This window comes from Coffea arabica, chromosome 2c, assembly GCF_036785885.1.
Source record: "Coffea arabica cultivar ET-39 chromosome 2c, Coffea Arabica ET-39 HiFi, whole genome shotgun sequence".
NCBI lineage: Eukaryota > Viridiplantae > Streptophyta > Magnoliopsida > Gentianales > Rubiaceae > Coffea > Coffea arabica.
This window is the reverse complement of record NC_092312.1, coordinates 11,349,809-11,362,426: the sequence shown is the minus strand read 5'-3', so window position 1 is coordinate 11,362,426 and position 12,618 is coordinate 11,349,809. Positions and strand designations below refer to the sequence as shown.

The window sequence follows — 12,618 nt, the reverse complement described above, 5'->3', positions numbered from 1 at the left end:
GTGTATTAAAAGTTTTTCCGAAATTTCAAAAAACTTGTAAAAATATGTATAGCTTGGTGTTTGTTCACAAATTTGAACACTAAAACACCTCATATTTTGTTTATCATCAACATGCACTAATGTTTATCCATTCATATTGGAAAAAATTTTCTATGCTTTTCAACCATTTTTTATCCTTTGAAATACAATCTGTACATTTTGTAGAGTCTCTGTGCATTTTCATATTTTCCCTCAAATTTCCAAATTTTAGGAGATCAATTCACGGGAAAAAGAAAAGGGAGCTTATTTCTTCTATGGCAACGTCATAGGTAAGATGAATGTGATTTACTAATATATGTACCCTGATAAAGAACATTAGAAAGGGACCTGTGAGAGTTTACAAATGCGTAACATTTAATGGATTAGTCAGGCATCTAGCTCATGTCTTCGCTAAATCTGCGAAAAACTTCACATGATTAGTGCCTGCTGTTCTTACTTCGTGTGAAATCTAATTGAGGGAACAAAAACAATTTAATGCCACAACAAGAACTTGAATATCACAACAAATTTTTCTCGTAATACCCTTACATGTCAATTAAAGTCCAATATTGATTAATTAGAAGGGTAAGCTTGACAATTAATACCGAGTTGCTGTGACATTAAATTTCTAGTTAATGGCAACATCAGTTTGACATGACACATCTACATATATATACATATATATATATATATATATATATATATATATGAAATCTTATACATTCTAGGATTCACATTTATCCTAAAGTTAATTCCGCATTTTCCCATAAAATGAGCAAATAGAGCTGCTTATCTTCCCTTCAGATTTTGACGAAGTTTTGCATGTGAAATCAAAGCTTTCTTAATTTTTTTTTTTTTTATCTTGTTGTATCCTCCCACACCCTTCCTATCCCCGAGTGCTTGGCGCAGGATTCCCAATTGCTTGGCACAAGATTCGAATTGTAACTTGTCGGGGGAGGAAAGGTTTTTTTGGTAGCCTTTTATCACTTTCCTCCCACACACTTCCAATCCCCGAGTGCTTGGCACAGGATTCCCAATTCCTTGGCACAATATTCGAATTCTAAACCTGCCGGGGAGGAAGGGTTTCTTTGGCAGCCTTTTATCACTTTTTTGAACCTTTGATTTGGATTCAAGAAATTATTCGAGTGACTTTTTCATTTAAATTACGTTTTTCGTATCAGTTGCTCTCCCCTAACCAACGGACCAGCCCTGGTGGTGGTTAATCAAAGCTTTGCATCAATTGAATGTTTATCGCTTGAGTATAATGCTTATATAAGCAACTTAGAAGAGTCAGTGTTTTATAGGTTATATATGTGGAGAGGAAGATTGCATGTGTGTGAAAGTTAGAGTTAGAGGCTTTGGAGGACTACCAAAAAAGATGATGTATTAATAACATCCAATACGCTCATATTGCTTTCATGCAGCAAACGCAGTGATGCACATAAAAATTACAGTAGTTATGTATATGTATGCCGCGAATTACAGTAGTAGAAGAGCAAAAAACTCTTGGAAAAGTACACTAAAAATAGGAAAATTTTGTTTGATCTAACGTTGGAGAGGTGGATACTCCCCAGATAGAAATGCTGAGAAGAATGCAAGTGATTCGCTTGGTTTGAAAATGGGCACAGCATGACCGGCTCCTCTAAATGTAGCAAAAGTAACCCCCTCGTACTCCTGAAGCCAGCCACCAACCTAACATAAACGGTACAACATAATCTTCACGTCAGACCAATTCAATTGTCTTTTGGGCACAAAAGAATCAATGCAAGTATTAACTATGGAAGAATACTAGATCATTTGGCAGGGTTTTTTATCCCACTCATGAATGCAATCATGACGATGGAAGTGGAGCTAAACCAACATTTTATGGCATTTCTTTACTGCAAAGGTCTCAAGTAGGCTCTAGTTTAACAACAATTATAACCCTCCACTCAACGAATCCAAACACTATGAACACCACGAGTCTTGTATCAGATGCAAGAATTTGTTTTCTTATTCCCTTTGATCCAAGTTATACTCATGTGCTGTCATATAATACCCCAGCGAATAAAACGTGTTGAATGTTCAATTATTAGTCCTACATTCTTAAGTCGAAGTTATTAGCAAAATAGGGATTTCTATTTTCGGGGTGGGCTGCATATCTCCAGCTGTTATGCGTCGATGTGACAAAGATAATCACTTTTTAAATTGTAGTGAATTTACCTTTAGAATTAAGGAAAATTTTTTCCATATTTCTTTTAGGATCATAAATCATCAACTTTTAGCAACTGGTTTTCAGAAACCTAGGTAAACAATATAGCAAAATCTTGGGCGAGCTCAGATTAATATTGAAAACATTAAAGAAAGCCTAACACTGTGACAGATCTAGAGAAAGCCAATTTATTTGAAAAGGAGTCAAAGAAATCTCTCTTTCAGGAGTCTCCTAGTATTTTCTGTTTTTGTTCTTTCCTCCCGGTGTCCCAGAACTGCACAAGGCTAGCAGTCGAAGTTTATGAGAGGGATCAAAGTGGTACCAGGTAATAGCAATTTTTTTCATGATCTACTGTATCCAAATCACGTTACCTGTTTCTGATGGTACCAGGGCCTCCACGCTCGTGTAATGCGAAGACCGATGGAACTTAAGCTGTATCTTGTGGACAAGACGGGGACTCTTCCATCAGTGTCTCCACTGAATCAACGGAAAAAAAAAACCCAAAAATTGGTCCAAATACTTTTATAAAGTGAATGATATTCAAATAGCAAGTAAATTAAAGCAGAAAGAAAGAGTTTTGGCCATGTACCTATACACCCAAATTCTAAGTCCTGAAGCAATGAGTTTCTTGTATATAGGGAGCATAGATTCCTTTGAATCTGACCAGCCATTAAAGATAGTCATGCTGCATCAAATGTGGTTGATGCGATATTAAGAGAACTAAATAATCTTATTTATCACACAAATGAGAGTTGCAAACCACAGAATTCAAATAAGTGAGATGGATGAGAAGTATATTACTTGCAAATGCTCCAGCCTCTAAGGCGCTGACCGTCACTAACATGGAGGGCTTTCTGCACATCAGCTCTGTTGTAATAGTATCTTGCATAGTCGTCAAGGCATGGATCATAGCCGCCTATGATCCTTGGCATCTAGTTTACGAGTGTTCAAGCACAGCCATGTCAAACACCAGAACAGGTTAATTCATCCTGTTGATAGTCAATTTTGGACTCTAGACCAGGAAGGATGAATCATGCATAATGATACGAATTGAAAATGACTAACTGAACCCACATGCTTCATTTTGGCTCCCAGGAAAGTCTTAACTATTATCTAAAAGTCTCATATGACATTGATGCTTTAGAGAGTTGGAAAATGGCACCTCGGTACGGAATATATAGTTATTTCACATACTTAAAAGCCCGCTTCTTACCAATTTAGAAGTGCTCCTGAACATGACTTGCATTGATATGTCTTCGGAATTTGTTGAATTGCCAATACAGATTGATGTATATAGGCTATAGATATCTATCTCCTTGTACTGTTTAAGAACTTCATCCACGGCCTGACTACAAGCTTCATTGCTCCATGTGTCATTGCTATAAAAATCACAAGATTCCTTGATAATTTTGTGGGTTTCATCTGAAATCACAGCATGGCTCCAAGCATAATCCACAAGACCTTTCCAGTCTTCAGCATCACATGTTTCAGGATTACCTAGCTGAAGCAAAGCAACAGCTTTCGCTTGATATTACTGGTCAGAGAAAAGTCTACAATAATGAATAACAAAAGAGTTCACCTACAAAAGCGACTAAAAATCACAACATCTTTATGCAATAGGCACAGACGTGGGAATAGCTAAAAACTAGGAAGGTTTATCATTTCCCGTAACAAAATAGCCAATTGCTACTGAATGCACACTCAAGATGTGATCATTATGTTGGCATTGAAATTAAGAAAGTGAAGTAACGATAAGAAGAGGCAATCACAGTTACCCTCTCACTGAAAGTGGATTTTTTTTTTTTTTTTTGACTCCTTTAGCTTTTGCAAGATATCTAGGTAATAACATGTAAAGAAATACATAGGACTGTCACTCAATGCATCAGATTTGCTGTAACAAGAGGCCTAAGTTCCGTCCATGATTAAGACAGACTATACCAGTATGCCACCAAGATCAATGAAAAGTGAAGAATTTTTATTCTCGTCATGGATAAGTTCGGCCAGCTCAGGTACGTATTTGCCTGTTATAACATGTCAAGGAGAATATGAGCATATGCGAACTTTTGACAAAATGAACACCACAGTAGGATTAAAAAGTACAAAAACCTGCATAACTCTCCCCAGCTATATAGAAGGTTCGCTTTCTATATGATGGGAACTTGAGGAACCACTTGTGCAGGAAAATATAAGCATCTTGTGCTGATATCACAGTGGAACAAACACAGTAAAAAATAGAATAATTAGAAGTACAAACATATGCTTTTAAACCTAAATAATTATGCATCAGAGAAATACCAATGGACGTTAGTGTACAACGTGCAGGGAGATTGGGGAAGGGGTAAGGGATGAAGAGAGGAGATAGTAAAGGAACTTTAAAAGGAAAAAGCGTGTGGCGTATCACCTGTAAAGTCATCTCCTATGTTATCATAATCGGTACTTGTATTTGAGTATGAAAAGCCAACACCAACAGGAGATTCCAGGAACAACAAGTTTGCTTCTGCATCATTTCACAGGAAGAACTATAAATCTATAGTTTGTCAATGTATGAATTTGGAGTATATATTATGCTGGCGGTGCGTCGCATCTTAAAATATGTGTAGGGAGAGTGGTGACATGCGGTTCTGTATTGCACAGATGTAACTTAAATTAAGTGGCACACCTAATAATGCACAATTTGGTAGACATCAAACCTGTGTTCCATGAATAAGGATTAAATTTTAAGGCATGTCCATCTGTGTCCACAAGGAAAGGTCCAATCTCTTGTGTTGCTCCATATCCAACAGAAGAACATCCAGGACCTGAAACATTAACCTCCTGTCACCTTACTGGAGAACAAGCTACACAAGCATGGATTAAACAAATTGAAGGTGGCCTTATGCATTATGTGAGAAAAAGGAAAAAGCACAGTGTACCAAGTACTAGTAAATGAGATAGAATTAATCTAATCTATTGGTGGTACAGAGAGCTTGATCATTTTTAAAGTGCAAGCATCTAAAGAGAAGATTAAAATATTAGCTAAGATTCTCCTCTCCTCTTTCTAGTCAGAAAATTAAATTCCTTTGTCTAGTAATCCTTTAGATGAATAGAGGACTGGTCAAACAATCGTTAGAAATACTCGGTTCGGTTGCCACGAAAATACAAAAAAAAACTTGTTAATCCTTTTCTCTTGCTGACATAGTAGGGTTTGAAAACCCTAGAGTTAGATGGTTGACATTATTCTCATTCAGTAAAAGCGCAAAAAGCTGCAGAAATACTTCACATTTCCATGAATGATGCCAAGACCAAGTTTTTACTAAAGGAAAGGTGTCTTAAAACCTATGACAGATGTGAAGCATTCTGCAATTAATCAACATGAGAAAAACCTCTGTGTACTGTTCCATGCTGCTTACCTCCATTAAGCCAGAGGACTAAAGGTTTCTCATCAGGGAGAGCAGAGGCTTCATAAAACCAGTAGAAAAGTGCTCTTCCGTTTTGTTCATTCACGGTGACATATCCGGCATAGTGCCGAAAGTTCACCATAGGTTGACCCGGCAAATTAGCAACTAGATCTTCTGTTTCCCATAAGTTAGGTTTTTTATCAATGGACCAATGCCTAGCATTCAAGACCAGCAAGTTAACAAGAATCAAATAGAAGAAACCCATTATCTTGAACATGGGATCCATTTTGAACAGACACCAGCTATGGGACAATTCAAGTCCTGAGGGTGAAACAAGCAAACACCCACATGGCTATATATACTTTCTAGGATGCACTGTGCACCAAGGAATGAATGCCAAACTGTCTTCTAAGGGCCAAACTGTCTTCACAATTTTAACTGACATCTGACGTAGATTTAGGCAGGTTTCAGAGTTTTAACTTGCACCAGAAAGGCAAGTGGAGCCTCCATTTCCATGTGGGTTGTTGGATCACAATCACGTGAACAACACGGGAAACAATTTAATACAATTGCCAGTCTCTAATGCACAACTTCAAAGGTTTTTTTCACTCCCTTGACGCACCTTACAACTCACATCGTAGAAAAACATGAAGGTATTCTTTTCCCACCAGTCTTTTGTTGTTTTTCACTTCCTTTTCCATTAGATGACAACGTCCTTCATTAATTTACAACTACTAATTATGATCCTTGAAAGTTCAAGGATCGATGGCATAGCAAAGCATATGTCATTCACTTACAATAAAAAAAAAAAAACTTAGGGATGGAAACAAGAAGTTTTCTGCATGTGTCAACAACTTATCTCAGAGCTTGTAATTTAACTTAGGATGATTGGTGGGTGGGATGTCCTCAAAAAATGAGAAACCACCATAACATATCAGGAATCATAAACTTAGTACTTGCAGATAACATGAATAATTTTTTATCCAGAAAAAACAGAGGGAATTTCTGAGCACCAATGAATAAACGCAACAAATCAAGTGATTGACAATCATTTGGAATATCTGGATCGGACAACCATATTTTCTTCAATAAATCACAAGCTAAAATGTCACCGCGGATTTGACATGCTTAGAAAGATGTATCCAAGTGATCACAACTAACAAATCAGTGGTGACAACTGGCCCAAATGACCACTGATTTGATCAAAGATAGAAATGGAATTTCAAATATCAGAGATAAAGGGATAAAGTGACAGCAGAATTGAATAGGAAGAGAAGGCTTCATTATGTTTTCCGCACGTGGCACTTCTTTATGCTTGCTGACCAAATTCTTGTAAGGAAATTTTCACTTCAACAGAGTGAAAGAAGTTTTGGTATATATTCCCAACTGATGGTGCCCTTGCTACACAAAGAAAAGATGAGCTGCTTTTGGAATCTCATCATCCAAGGGGAGAAAGAAAGAGTTTTGTGGCGAACCTTATGCGTCGTGACTCTATTACCTGAAGTCAATGTGATGATAAGCGATGATGACAACAACCAACTTAGTTGTGAATTATGACTTGGATCCCAATACAACAGGTAGGAATACATCCCTTGATTATTTAGTAATTATTTTATGGTCTACAAATTCTATCCAGAATATGTGCATTCTAGTAATCTATTCACCACCTTATAGGAATCAAGCTCTAAATATAGCCCTCTTATGGCCAATCTACGGATTTCTTACCAGCATGTCTTGATACATGCATTGACAGGATGCATACATAGCCTGCAACATAAGTACAAGTGAATTTGCATCTAAAGATGCTGACAAGACTACACCAAGATTAAGCTATACAGGGATTAAAGTTAGGGAAATGAGGTTTTTAGGATCAATTAAAGTACTTCAATGAGAGAAGAAGAAGAAGTATCTCTGAATACATAACCAACTGTCCACGTAACAGCTAAAAAATGAGTGACGAGTTGCAGCTATATGTGTTTCCTTGTTTCAGGTGAAACCAGATTAATGGAGATTATAGTTGTACAATTCTTGAAACTCTTTTCCATGGATTTGCATAGTGTGGCTGTATATAATCTATTAAGATCATCGTAATTATGAGACAATACATAGTCAATATCTCATATAAAAATTCATGTTTCCTGCCAAACTGCAAGATCATATTTCTTCTTGCTTGAGCAAGGAACTATCTCCTTGCTCCTCACCGTACCAAGTAATTTCTTTTGGCATCAATTCAGCAGTACAGAAATCTTTCTCAAAATTGCATTTTTCATCTTCCCTGACTGAACAGACATGTGATTCATTGTTCACACTGTTCTCGGAAGCACTCCAATCCAATAAATTAAATTGTATCTGTATTCCAGAAATTATCACAGTAAGATAACGTAGAATATAATTTTATCCAAAAATTGTTGCTGACCAGAAATTCAGGTTCAATGGTGAACTTTATCTACCTGATGATGAATCCTTCAATTTAGGTGTCTGTCAAGTCACAAGAGGCTCTTTGGTCCCCAGAACAAGGTACAGTTGACTCTGCACTATCTCAAAAGCAGTTCCCACTTATAATAGATGAGGAAGAAGGTCTATCTAACTTGTATACTTCCGTGGTCTTGTAGGAGTTAGACCTTCCTTTGCTTCGAGTAAATAAGGAAAAGAATGCACTAGTCTAACTACAAATAGTGTCTGAAATACTTAATTAATCATAGAACTACTGTGTCACCTTTGTTGCTCTTTCAAATCCTACAGTAGCAAACACATTTCAAAAGCCAAAGGATCTGTCAATCTAAAGACACTAGCTCATCAATTTTGCTTCTTTGGAGATGAACATCTCGCAAAACTGTTAAAATTAAGCTTATGGCCCTTAAATCCCAGTGATGAGAAAAGTGACTAAATGTGCCAGGCAAAACCTAAGCAAATGGAACAGCAAACAGAGAGATGGGACCTAAGTAGTCTTTCACTCTTTTGTGCCTTCAATACCAAGATGTACAAGTAGATTAACAAACAGTATGTCTAGTCTAATAGTCATCTATAGAAACATCAATCATGGCATTGGCCATCATTCTCTCTAAAGGACCATAATTCTGTTATCTGTAAGACTAAACATCCATTTATCACCCTCTCCACCTCCCACCCGGCCCCAGACAAAGGTTTGAAAAAATAAAATAGAAAAAAATGCCATATAGGCACCTCTCTTAAGCATGACGATTCGTTGCTTGCATCGTTACAGAAAGAATGGAATTTGACCTTACTGGTGAAGCTTAAAAAGAAGATGTCACTTTTAAATTTTGCATTTCAGTCTTTCAAAATGATTAGAAACTGTCCAGAAAAGCTTATCTCTTAGTTCTTTTTGTCGCAAGCAGAAGGATGAAAAAATATATATCAACATCAAAGGAATTTAACAACACCCTTTCATCTATTCCACTATCTCCAATTTGACTGTGCAACTGTCAACATTAGTTTGGAGTAAGGTATATTGTAGATAAAAGAAATCCAAACAGGTGGTTCTGCAAAGTATTGTAACCTAGTGGGAATACTTCTACCTTTGTATCCAAACAGCAGTTACTAGGATGTCGTAGATATAAATAGATAAATAATCTATAAAGAGCTAAAACAGAGTGCAATCTCAATGTGCTGAAGAAGACTAGACTGCTTCCAACCAATTTTCAGCTAATAGGTTTACAGCATTAAGACCGCATCTTTAAAAGTTCAAGCAATTCTATCTTTCATTTTGTAGATGGCTTGGCCAGGGCATACGGTACTAGTATTTATTTACCCTTTTCTATGTTTTTCCTTTTTGACTAGGCTAAATACGGCCAAATAACATAATAGCAGGGGAGGATGTGGGGGACACAAAGGAGAGAGGGGAGTCAAACTCCCTTCCAGTAACACACTGATGACCTAGAGAAGGTGCAGGCAAGACAATCTTTTTGTGGGAAAATCTTTGTAAACACCCAATAGTATATCACCTAAAAGGGATAGCAGGATGAGGATGTGCCAAAAATCTAGTGTATTTTCCTTGTGATCTTGAGTTGCACACTAGCACTAACAGCACCATGGTGTCCATATGAAGCATACTCAAATAGTTAATCAAGTAGCAGGTCTTTTCCCCACGGCTCCTTTTTTTAAGTTGACTTGTCTACTATAAACGTGATTCAAATTTATTTTTCTCTAGCTAGAATCTGTTGTCTCCACCTTCCGTGATGGAAATTTGACCCCACCTAAATGCCAATTAACAGTTTGCTTTTTGTGTTCTTGTGGAAGTGTCACTTTTACTTTATTCAACTTTTCTTTCTTTTTGTAATTAGAAATTTCCCCCTAGAAGCTTGAGAGAAAGAGACAATGCACGGTTGTTGTTGACTTGCCGTTGGTCTCTATCTCTAATATGAGTGATGCATTGCATCTTAACAGTTTCTTGATTAAGTTGATATCCATAAGAACATCAATTTGGAACGAACATAACACCACTAGTGATTACACCTTAACACAGTAAAATTCATTAAAAAAAATTAGAGCATTAAGAAGAATCAGTATAAAAGTATATCTAGAAGACCGAGCCAATATTTTTCAATGAAACAGGAAGAAACGGAGAGAGGTTATTCATCAGCAGATAATTCTTCACCTCTGAGAGTGCGATCAGACTAATTAAAAAGCAAAAAGACCCTCTGGCGCTTGAGTTTTTTCTGGTGTTAGTACAAACAATCATCAATGATCCTCCCAGAAGCAGGAAAATTGACAGTAAGAAAGCTTTTGTACTCCAAGTTTTTAAGCCCTATTTGTTTTAGTTTTGGATTTTTCCAGAAGTCATTGGACCCTAGGTAGATTAATCCCAAAATTCTAAGCAGAATATTTCCTTGGCAGTGACAAACAGCCCACAACCAAACATAACAATCAATGGCAGTTTAATATTGCTCAAACGTAGCCATCCATTGAAAAGTAAGATAAGGTGTCAGCAGTCATTAAAGCGCAAAAGCTCAGCAGATTAAAATATAGTAGATGAGGTGATCAACGACCTGTCAAATAAATTGACGGGAACAGTAACTTGCGATAAAGATCATAAAGTGAATTTTAACCATGCATTTTGTCTTGCATCCAGGGCTCCAAACCTTTGTTTGTTCTTTTTCAAGTTTCTGGATTTTCCTTTGTGGAGACTGGAGAGACGAAGTTCAGAGGGCCAATAAGACCAACCCACAGCTTTGACATAAGATATCTACCAACTACCATCCTACACCTCATGGTCCAAACTCCAAAGCCATAGTCCAATACAAAGGTGTAAATGCTGAGAAGGCCCCCAACGCCACAACCGACAAAGGCGGAAAAATCCCCAGCCCTGCTCGGCAAAAGTAAGAAATTTCCGCCGCAACTCACCTCTAAATAAATCTCTAATCCCAGAAGAAACCCCATTAAAGAAAGGGAAAAGGCCAAAAAAACCCCAATCTCCGGACTCCAGTAATGGGAGAAGATCACCACGAAGCCCTCAAAACAGAACTCTATTACTGGGGAACCACTCCGGAGGACGAGTACTTCGACCTCCATGGCATCAAATCAACCAAATCTTTTTACACTTCGCCCAGAGGCGTCACCCTCTTCACCAAATCATGGCTACCTCCTAACAACCAGCCACGTGGCGTCATCTTTATGGTCCATGGCTATGGTAATGATATCAGCTGGACTTTTCAGGCAACCACAATCTTCCTTGCCCAAAATGGTTATGCCTGTTTCGCCGTAGACCTTGAAGGCCATGGCAAATCTGAAGGCCTCAAGGCCTATGTCCCAAATGTTGACCTTGTTGTCGATGATTGCCTCTCATTCTTCAACTTCATATTGTCCCAAAATCCCACCTTTCAAAACCTCCCCAAATTCTTGTATGGTGAGTCAATGGGCGGAGCAATTTGTTTGTTGATTCATTTCAAGATCCCAACTTTGTTCAATGGTGCAATCTTGATCGCACCCATGTGCAAGATTTCTGAAAAAGTTAGGCCTAGATGGCCTATTCCCGAAATCTTGACAATTGTGGCAAGATTTGCACCAACTTTACCTATTGTGCCGACAGCTGATTTAATAGAGAAGTCTGTTAAAGTCCCAGAAAAGAAAATTACTGCAGTATCAAATCCATCAAGATACAATGGGAAACCAAGATTAGGGACTGTTCTTGAGCTTTTGAGGGTTACAGCTTACATTAATAGTAGATTATCTGATGTTAATCTTCCATTTCTTGTGTTGCATGGCAGTGCTGATGTTGTTACTGATCCACAAGTGAGTATGGAATTGTATGAATTGGCTAACAGCAAGGACAGGACTATCAAGATCTATGACGGGATGCTGCATTCCTTGTTGTATGGGGAACCTGATGAGAATATTGAAATTGTAAGAGGAGATATCTTAAAATGGTTGAACGATAGATCATAGATGCTGAGAAAGGAATGTAAAGTTCATTGTTACCATGTTGAGATGAATTGATTTATTTACTGTTTATGAGTCCAAATGGATGAATGTACTTTTATGCATAGCTATGGCTATGAAGTGCAGTGAAATTTTAGTGCAATCCATGATAGAATTTTGTCATTTGATTGAAACTCCAGTTGGTCTTGAGTTCTTCCTAGAAGCTAAATTGTTGCTGAAGCTTCAAAAATACAGAGCAGACTTGGCTAGGTTCGATATATTCCAAGGAAAAACAACAGCCAGCAATAGCATATCTTTGAATTCAGAAAGGGGGAAAAAGGGGAAAAAAGAAGAAAAGAGACTCCTTTGTTTTCTGTTTACTGGCTACAATTATCCGCGATTAGTGTTAACAGTTATTTCTCTAAAATGGCCTCTCAAAATGGTTGCAAAATTTGCTAAGGTAAATCAAAGGTCGTCTGATATGTTGGATAAATACTGGCATCCCTTCATTTTTTTTTTCTTGGTACATCATTCCATTAATTCGAAGGAACTTAGAAACAGGGGTGCTACATTAACAATGATGAGAATTGATTCTTGGTCTCGTCAGTGTCTAGGAGCAGAACAGCATATGCCTTGGCATATTAAAGAAACTTATTC

At 37.5% G+C, this 12,618-nt stretch overlaps 2 protein-coding genes across 2 annotated transcripts; one reads left to right on the top strand and one right to left on the bottom strand.

Moving 5' to 3' along the window:
• Nucleotides 1-1,385: 1,385 nt before the first annotated feature.
• LOC113723889 (serine carboxypeptidase-like 31) lies at nucleotides 1,386-6,330 on the bottom strand. Its single transcript, XM_027246851.2, has 10 exons — nucleotides 5,599-6,330; nucleotides 4,900-5,007; nucleotides 4,611-4,706; nucleotides 4,316-4,408; nucleotides 4,148-4,230; nucleotides 3,423-3,710; nucleotides 3,011-3,141; nucleotides 2,799-2,894; nucleotides 2,581-2,686; nucleotides 1,386-1,710 (listed from the first exon to the last, which is right to left on the bottom strand). The coding sequence occupies exons 1-10, from the start codon at nucleotides 5,870-5,872 to the stop codon at nucleotides 1,564-1,566; spliced, it is 1,422 nt and encodes a 473-aa protein (XP_027102652.2). The 5' UTR covers nucleotides 5,873-6,330; the 3' UTR covers nucleotides 1,386-1,563.
• Nucleotides 6,331-10,744: 4,414 nt separating this feature from the next.
• LOC113725954 (caffeoylshikimate esterase-like) lies at nucleotides 10,745-12,144 on the top strand. The gene has a single exon (XM_027249415.2). The coding sequence runs from the start codon at nucleotides 11,032-11,034 to the stop codon at nucleotides 11,986-11,988; it is 957 nt and encodes a 318-aa protein (XP_027105216.1). The 5' UTR covers nucleotides 10,745-11,031; the 3' UTR covers nucleotides 11,989-12,144.
• The last annotated feature ends 474 nt before the right edge of the window (nucleotides 12,145-12,618 follow it).